This window comes from Ochotona princeps, chromosome 15, assembly GCF_030435755.1.
Source record: "Ochotona princeps isolate mOchPri1 chromosome 15, mOchPri1.hap1, whole genome shotgun sequence".
NCBI lineage: Eukaryota > Metazoa > Chordata > Mammalia > Lagomorpha > Ochotonidae > Ochotona > Ochotona princeps.
This window is the reverse complement of record NC_080846.1, coordinates 50,805,667-50,813,779: the sequence shown is the minus strand read 5'-3', so window position 1 is coordinate 50,813,779 and position 8,113 is coordinate 50,805,667. Positions and strand designations below refer to the sequence as shown.

The 8,113-nt window shown below is 57.7% G+C and overlaps 2 protein-coding genes across 2 annotated transcripts; both read left to right on the top strand.

The window, feature by feature from the left end:
• Nucleotides 1–725: 725 nt before the first annotated feature.
• PFDN5 (prefoldin subunit 5) lies at nucleotides 726–3,167 on the top strand. Its single transcript, XM_004583181.4, has 6 exons — nucleotides 726–867; nucleotides 1,150–1,252; nucleotides 1,345–1,376; nucleotides 2,448–2,522; nucleotides 2,648–2,753; nucleotides 2,967–3,167. The coding sequence occupies exons 1-6, from the start codon at nucleotides 796–798 to the stop codon at nucleotides 3,041–3,043; spliced, it is 465 nt and encodes a 154-aa protein (XP_004583238.1). The 5' UTR covers nucleotides 726–795; the 3' UTR covers nucleotides 3,044–3,167.
• A 54-nt stretch (nucleotides 3,168–3,221) lies between these two features.
• MYG1 (MYG1 exonuclease) lies at nucleotides 3,222–8,015 on the top strand. Its single transcript, XM_004583286.3, has 7 exons — nucleotides 3,222–3,546; nucleotides 3,630–3,742; nucleotides 5,181–5,340; nucleotides 7,022–7,171; nucleotides 7,287–7,409; nucleotides 7,500–7,681; nucleotides 7,805–8,015. Exons 1-7 carry the CDS (start codon nucleotides 3,349–3,351, stop codon nucleotides 8,001–8,003), a joined length of 1,125 nt encoding a protein of 374 aa, XP_004583343.2. The 5' UTR covers nucleotides 3,222–3,348; the 3' UTR covers nucleotides 8,004–8,015.
• The last annotated feature ends 98 nt before the right edge of the window (nucleotides 8,016–8,113 follow it).

Below are 8,113 nucleotides of genomic sequence, written 5' to 3'. Positions count from 1 at the left end.
ACCTCATCTGGGGTGACCTCAGACCTGACCTCAATCCCCACTGCTTTCCCAAGCACGTTCGCAGGGAGCTGGGTTGGAAGTAGAGCAGGCAAGACTGAAACCTGCATTGGGATGGTGGCTGCCTAACCCGCTATGTCACAGTGCCAACCCTGAGAGGCAGGCAACAGTCCTGTACCCCACCTTGGAATGCCAGGGTTCAATTCCCATCTCTGGTTCCTGACTCCAGTTTACTGCTAATTTAGACCTTGGGAGGCAATTGCGATGGCTACCGCCCCCTACAGGTAAGGACCGGGACCCAGCCATTCATTACTGGCATTTGCGGAGTGAAATAAGTGAGCCATCCTCTGCTGCTTTTCCAGATACATTAGCAGGGAGCTGGGCTGGAAGTAGAGCTGGGACTCGAACTTGCACGCATATGGGATGCCCCCCCCTCCCCCGCTTAACTCACCATGCCACAATACTAGTTCTAAGCACCATTTTCATGCTGCTACTCCTAGACAAGGGTCAAGCTCACAGACTGCCTTGCACCATTGTTGTTGTGCCCGGAGCCCTTGAAGGTTTTTAATTTCCTTAAGAGCAAGAATCGTGGCTTGCTGCGACTTCACAGCGCTAGGCTTAGACTTAACTCCTTCCACGAGGTGAACCTGCGCTGAGTTCCAGCCCCGCCCTCCCTTGCGGGTCATAGAGATGTCAGGAGACGGCTAGAGCGTAGCGAGTCGGGGCACTCCACAGAGACGCGCGGGGGACGGCTAGAGCGTCGCTCGCCCCGCCGACTTCCTCTTGGTCCTTCCCAACATGGCGCAGTCGGTCAACATCACGGAGCTGAACCTGCCACAGCTAGAGATGCTTAAGAACCAGCTGGATCAGGTGGGGATGAGCCCCGAGAAGCACTTGTGGCGCGCAGTGCGTCCCGTCTCTCGCGCGTACTCACTCACGCCCCCAGCTCCAATTTCTTTCCAGTTGGAGCCGTTTTCCCTTTTCCCGGCGAAACCCCTGTCGATTCCAGGACCTGCCCCGATCCTCACCCCGCCCCACTGTCCACTCTTCCTTCGCGTCCCTCCAGGTCCCCCGGTTTTCACCCTGTCCGCTCCCTCGGGTGTCGCCCCTGTCGGTTCCCCCATCTTCACCCCGCTCCACTGTCCTGTGCAGGAGGTGGAGTTCTTGTCCACGTCCATCGCCCAGCTCAAGGTGGTCCAGACCAAGTACGTGGAGGCCAAGGACTGTCTGAATGTGCTGAACAAGAGCAACGAGGGTACGGGGCCGGCGAGGGAGGGCGGCCCGGGGAGCGGCGGGAGCCCCCGGCCCCAGGCCTGCCTTCCCCAAGCGGCTTGTTTGCTTTCACAGGGAAAGAATTACTTGTCCCGCTGACAAGTTCTGTATCCTTTCCATGCCGCCTGCTCCCTTTCCCTCCCGCTCTCTCCTGGCTGGCCTGGCTGGGCTGGGAGTTTGGCTTACTGCAGACCTCTGGAATTCCAGGAACACTCTTGGCCTACACAAGCCCTGGCCAGGGAGCGACACCCTGCTACTGTTCTGTGAGGCTCAAAGAGTAGGTAGAATTGAAATAGGATGTGAATACGGAGAAAAGCTGGGCTTGGGACTTTAAAGAGTTACAGAGAAAGGGAGGGACACAGAGCAAATTTCCACCGCTGGTTCATTCGCCCAAATGGCCACGATGGCCAGAGCTGGGATAGTCAGGAGCCAGGAGCTGCTTATAGGTCTCCCACACAGGTGCAGGATCACAAGGCTTTGGGTCATCTTCCACTGCTTTCCCAGGGCACGAGCAAGGAGCTGGATGGGAAGTGGAACAGCTGAGCCTAGAACTGGCGCCCATATGGAATCCTGGCACTGCAGCCAGAGGATTGGCTACACAAGCCCCTCTTGACTCCTGGGGCAGGAGAAAGCCATCATTACATCCAGGCTTTGCAGAGGGGACCATGCAGAACAATTACAAGGGCTGCTTAGAGCTCCCTTGTGGGGTTAACGGGCATATATATTTTTTCAAGACATTTATTTTTATTGAAAAGTGAAATATGCAGGGAGAAGAGACAGGAAGATCTTCCATCAGCTGACTCACTTCCCAGTTGGCCGGCACGGCAAGAGCTGGGCCGATGTGAAGCCAGCAGCCAAGGAGCTTCTTCGGGTGCAGGGTCCCAAAGCTTTGGACTGTCCTCGAGTGCTTTCCCAGACCCCAAGCAGGAAGCTGGATGGGCAGCAGGGCCGCTGGGACATGAACCAGCACCCATATGGGATCCTGGCATGTGCCAGGCGAGGACTTTAGCTGCTAGGCTGCTGAGGTAGGCCCATTACAGGCATATTTCTAACGCCTCTGGATTATTCCCTGCTTGTGGCTTTTCTTAGCCTAAGACAACCTTAAAAGCCGGCAGCTGGTTTACTGGGGACAGGTGGCTCATGCCAGGCTAGTTTCCCCCTTAGCTCTTGCCTCTCAGATGTATGTCCCTGGCAAGCTGCACGACGTGGAACACGTGCTCATCGACGTGGGAACTGGCTACTATGTGGAGAAGGTGAGCGGGGGTGGGGTGGGGTAGGTTGGAGCACCCAGGAGCCCTGTGGGGCAGTGCAGGATGGACAGTGTGGCATCATAGCACAGGGTCTCCGTTGAGCCCCTTGTTCCCCTCTGCTCCTGCAGACAGCTGAGGACGCCAAAGACTTCTTCAAGAGGAAAATAGACTTCCTCACCAAGCAGATGGAGAAAATCCAGCCCGCCCTACAGGAGAAGCATGCCATGAAACAGGGTAGGCCCCGCCCACTGCCCCACCCCAGGCCGTCAGGTGGTAGAGAACCGGGGGTGGGGGAACGCAAGCAGTCCAACAGTGGCCGGGTCCCCTGGGTCACATACAGACGGGGGTCACCTCAATTGGGCGCCCACACCCACCCTTAAGGTGCTCCCGAGTAGCACCCTAGCAGCATCTGATTCTCGCCTTTCCTCCCCGCTCCACTCCCCACAGCTGTCATGGAAATGATGAGCCAGAAGATCCAGCAACTCACAGCTCTGGGAGCAGCCCAGGCCACGGCCAAAGCCTGAGAGATTTCTTGCACAGCATGGGGAAGGCTCCCCAGGACTTTGGGGGCGTGGTTCGCGGGGAGCGGTGGGAGGAGGCTGGGACGGGCTCGTGTTTAATGTGAATAAATGTGTCTGCTTGGTAGAATGTTGGAGATCTTGTTGCATCTGGCCAGGAACTGGTGATGAGATGATAGGAGGTGGGAGGCCTCACCCCGGGCAGTAGGAGGAGCTGAAGGATCCGGCGTCCTGGCTAGCAGCCCGTTGTTGTGGGAACCGCGGCGAGCGGAAGCCGAGCGGCCCTTCCGCCTCCGGGTCGGGGAAGCTGCATGAGCCGGCGCCTGCTGGGCGGTCTCCTGGCGCTGCTGTGGCGGCCGCCGTCCCGCGCCGGGCCCCGCATGCTGCACCCCGCCAAGCGCCCCCGCTGCAGCCCGATGGCTCCGCCGCGCATCGGCACACACAATGGCACCTTCCACTGCGACGAGGCGCTGGCGTGCGCGCTGCTCCGCCTGCTGCCCGAGTACCAGGTTCGGCCGCCCGGGCACCTGCCCCGCGCCCCCGGCCGCCGGTCACCCCCATCCCCGCCATGACCTCGTGCGCTCTCCCCCAGGAGGCCGAAATCGTGCGGACGCGGGACCCTGAGCAGCTGGCCTTGTGTGACGTCGTGGTGGACGTGGGCGGCGAATACGACCCTCGGAGACACCGATACGACCACCACCAGAGGTGGGTGCCCGAGGACCCCTGCCCACTGTGTGTGGCCGGTGGCGCGGGTCGCCATCGCAGGTGGACGTGTCCTTTCCCTTCCCACCTCTTCTGCAGGGCAACTTGAACTCGCTTCTTGCTTGCCCCGCCTCCTTTGCCTGCTCCAAACACAGCTCCCTCTTCCTACTTGTCAGCCCTCGCGCCCCCTTTTCCCAGTCTATCCAGTCAGCACCCACTTTTCCTTCCTCACAGCCTAGCTCTTGTGTTCCAGCCTCTTCCATCTTGAAAGGGAATGAAGTAGGAGCTGGCCAGGGCACGCAGGTCCCAACCCCGGCTCCCAGCCTTTGGCTTCCTGCTAAGGCATACGCTGGGAGGCAGGGGGCTGGCTTAAATACCTGGGTCCTGCCATCTCGCGTGGGAGACCTGTGTCTGTCCCTGTGTCTTGCTTTTTAAATAAAAATGAACAAAAACGGAGGAAGAAGCAGTAAATCATAGACTTGGATATTTACCTGGAAACCATATTGAATCTGTTAAGCACCAATTAAATTTTAAAAGTTGGGGCCCGACACGATGGTTCGATGGCTAAATCTTTACCTTGCAAGCATCAGGTTCCCATATGGGCACTGGTTTGTGTCCGGCTGCCTCTCAGGGTATGCATTAGCAGGCAGCTAATCAGAAGTGGAGTCAGGGGCCCGGTAGCGTGGCCTAGCAGCTAAAGTCCTCGCCTTGAATGCCCCGGGATCCCATATGGGCGCCGGTTCTAGTCCCGGCAGCTCCACTTCCCATCCAGCTCCCTGCTTGTGGCCTGGGAAAGCAGTCGAGGACAGCCCAAAGCTTTGGGACCCTGCACCCGCGTGAGAGACCCGGAAGAGGTTCCAGGTTCCCAGCTTCGGATCGGCGCAGCACCGGCCGTTGCGGCTCACTTGGGGAGTGAATCATCGGACGGAAGATCTTCCTCTCTGTCTCTCCTCCTCTCTGTATATCTGACTTTGTAATAAACTGAATAAATCTTAAAAAAAAAAAAAAAGCAGAGTCAGGACCCAAACCAGGGACTGCGAATATGGGATGTGGCCAGTCCCAGGCAGCAACCTAGCTGCTGCACAAGTACCTGCACACACGTTCTTGCGTGTGGCTCAGTACATATCTGTTGGCATCTGCAAGGTATTTGGTTCCGTTTCTTTTTCAAACTCATCTCACCAGTTGTAGTATCCTTTTGAATTTTATCCCTTGTGAACATATTTGTTTGCAGATACTAAGTCTGCAGTAATGAAAGTGGTTAGTAAGCATCAGTGCGCTCCCTGGGGGATTGCCAGCTGGCCTCTAAATTTTTTTAATACCTATTTTCCAGGGCCTGGCCCCAGCCTTCCCAAAGGGGCTTCTTCCCAGCTCCTAAAGCACTCCCCATTTCCCCACCCCTGCACACGCAGTGGGTTCACCTGGGTTCCCCTATGCCCCCCAGGTCTTTCACAGAGAGCATGAGCTCACTGTGCCCCGGGAAGCCATGGCAGACCAAGCTGAGCAGCGCGGGACTTGTCTATCTGCACTTTGGCCACAAGCTGCTGGCCCAACTGCTGGGCACTGATGAAGAGGACAGCGTGGTGGGAGTCCTCTATGATAAGGTGGGTGTGGGAGACCACCAGACCACCTGCAGGAGGCACTTTGCAAGCACTTAGGCCCGGGTTATGGGGCAGGCCCGACAGCCACCCTCCCACAGTGGAACTCAGCTCACCAGGGACAGGGTCGGGCTCCCCAGCTGCACCCTGGCGTGGCTGAGAGGGCAGAGGAAGCTCACAGCGAGAGTTTGCAAAACCAGAAAGCCACACTTCCCAGGGCTTTCTCCCTTGACATAGAAAAGCGACCAGAAATGTCTAGCCTGGAGGCTGTGGCTGCCCTAAGCGTTGAAGGATGCCCATTAAGCCCTGCAGTGACTGGTGACACAGACCGAGCAGCTCATCTTGGAGGCTTTGATGGCCAGAGTGTCCCCTGCTGTTGGTCCTGGCACTGCTATGACCTTAGCGTCCCTGCCCTCTGTCCCACGTGACAGCATTCATGTACTCCCGAGAAATGTGAGCAGGTTGGGTTAGAAACTTTCAAGTACCCAGTTTGGTCATGTTTTGTGTTATTTTTAAAAGCCTGACTTATTAGAGAGGCAGATCTTCCATCTGCTGATTCACTCCCCAGGTGCTCTCCCTGCACTGACCTGGGCCAAACAGAAACCAGGAGCCAGGAACTCAGTCCAGGTCTCCCACATGTATGTCAGGGGCCCAGCTAGCAGGGCTGGAAGGGTAGCCGAGTTCTGGGCAGCAGCTTAACCCACTGCACTATAAGGCCCACCTCCTTGTGCCATGTTTTAATCAAGCATCAGTTTGGGGTCCAAAACAGAGATGCCAAGCCTAGAGGGGTTGCTTTTCCCTTCTCCCTGAGAATTGCATGTTTTCTGTAATAGCATACGTGGAACCAGGGGGCCTGCTTTGTAGGGTGGTATGCATAAAAACTAGCATCCCTTACTGGCTGTGACCTCAAAACTCTTTAAAATGCTAGCTTACCATTTCTTTAGGCTCAGTTGCTGCAGCAGGGCTGGCATGGGGACACGGCGGGTTAAGCACCATTTTTGATGTCGAGCCGGTCCAAGTCCCAGCTACTACACTTCTGATCCAAACTTCCTGCTAACGCACCTGCCCAGATAGCAGGTGATGGCCCAAGCAGCTGGGGCCCTGCACCCGTGGGAGACACTTGGATGGAGCTCCTGGCTCCTGGCTTCAGCCTGGCCATTGAAGCCATTTGGGGAATGAACCAGGAGGAGGATCTGTGTAAGAGCTGCAGCAGCTGCTGACATCATGTGGCACACACTAGGGACCATCCCTGGCACCCACAGCCCCAGAGCCCAGCTCTGGATGTTGTTTTGCCCCTCATACACTTGGCAGTGGGGTCCCCGAATAGCTTCCTCAGCCCAGCTGGCAACTTAGCCTCACTTAGTCATAGGCAGCTGTCCACACCACGACCCTCTAGGCCTTGAGACCTTCTTTTTAAAGTCAGCACATACTGGGCCCGGGCTTCATGGCGTGAGCATGGGACTGGAAATTGGGTGATCTGGACTCCTGTCCCACCCCACCACCGCCGCCAGCTCTCTGACCTCAAACCACTGAACCCCACAGCTTCTTTCCCTCATCCCATTACTGTCCAGAGATCCTCCTGGGTCCAGTGTGAGGCTTATATGCACAACTGTGGCCTTGAACTCTGGGGGGCAGCTCCCCACAGCCTTCAGCAGCTTCCAGACCCCTTCCCCTGCTGCCACCTTAGATGTACGAGAACTTCGTGGAAGAGGTGGACGCGGTGGACAATGGGATCTCTCAGTGGGAGGGGGAGCCCCGCTACGCGCTCACCACGACCCTGAGTGCCAGGGTGGCTCGACTTAATCCCACCTGGAACCAACCCAACCAAGACACTGAGGTAAGGAGAGTCCCTGGGCGTGAGGTCCCTGGACCCACACGAGGGAGCCCCAGGAGGACCTGAACACAGGGCACCTGCTAGGCTGGCGGGCTGGCTACAGTTGCTGCTGTCGCAGGCAGGGTTCCAGCGTGCAATGGAGCTGGTTCAGGAGGAGTTTCTGCAGCGACTGGACTTCTACCAGCACAGCTGGCTGCCTGCCCGGGCCCTGGTGGAAGAGGCACTGGCCCAGCGCTTCCAGGTATACTCACCTGGGAAGAAAACCCGGGCCTCTGGGGTCTGAGGCTGCTGCCTAGCAGGAGCCCCTGGGCACACTCAGCTTTCCTCTCAGGTGGACCCCAGCGGGGAGATAGTGGAACTGGCCAAAGGCGGCTGTCCCTGGAAGGAGCATCTCTATCAGCTGGAGTCAGAGCTGTGCCCGCCTGGAGCCATTGCCTTTGTTATCTACACTGACCAGGCTGGGCAGTGGCGGGTTCAGTGTGTGCCCAAAGAGCTCCACTCATTTCAAAGCCGGTGAGGCACCAGGGAGCCCCTCCCCCACCACGGACTTCAGGCTGCCCCAACCCTGTGCCTCTCCTGCAGTTCTCTCTGGCCTTCACTCACTCTTAGCTGCACCCTCTTTCTGTTCGCTCGTAGGTTGCCCCTGCCAGAGCCATGGCGGGGTCTTCGGGACGAAGCCCTGGACCAGGTCAGCGGGATCCCTGGCTGCGTCTTTGTGCATGCCAGTGGCTTCATTGGTGGGCATCACACCCGAGAGGGTGCCCTGAGCATGGCTCGTGCCACCCTGGCCCAGCGCCCAGCACCTGTGCCTCCCCCAGAAGCCCCAGTAAAATAAAGCCTGCCTTCTACAGCCACAGGCCTAGGCCCATTACTGCCAGCACCAGCAAAGGGAACCATCAAGTATGTCGGGTCTTTTCTCACACTGACTTGTTTGTTCTGCCATCC

Coding starts and splice junctions, on each gene's coding strand:
- PFDN5 (XM_004583181.4), top strand. CDS start 796: ATGGCGCAGTCGGTCAACATCACGGAGCTGAACCTGCCACAGCTAGAG. Junction 1,377..2,447: donor TTGTCCCGCTGACAAGTTCT/GTATCCTTTCCA, acceptor CTTGCCTCTCAG/ATGTATGTCCCTGGCAAGCT. Junction 2,754..2,966: donor GAAGCATGCCATGAAACAGG/GTAGGCCCCGCC, acceptor CACTCCCCACAG/CTGTCATGGAAATGATGAGC.
- MYG1 (XM_004583286.3), top strand. CDS start 3,349: ATGAGCCGGCGCCTGCTGGGCGGTCTCCTGGCGCTGCTGTGGCGGCCG. Junction 3,547..3,629: donor GCCTGCTGCCCGAGTACCAG/GTTCGGCCGCCC, acceptor GCTCTCCCCCAG/GAGGCCGAAATCGTGCGGAC. Junction 3,743..5,180: donor CGATACGACCACCACCAGAG/GTGGGTGCCCGA, acceptor TATGCCCCCCAG/GTCTTTCACAGAGAGCATGA.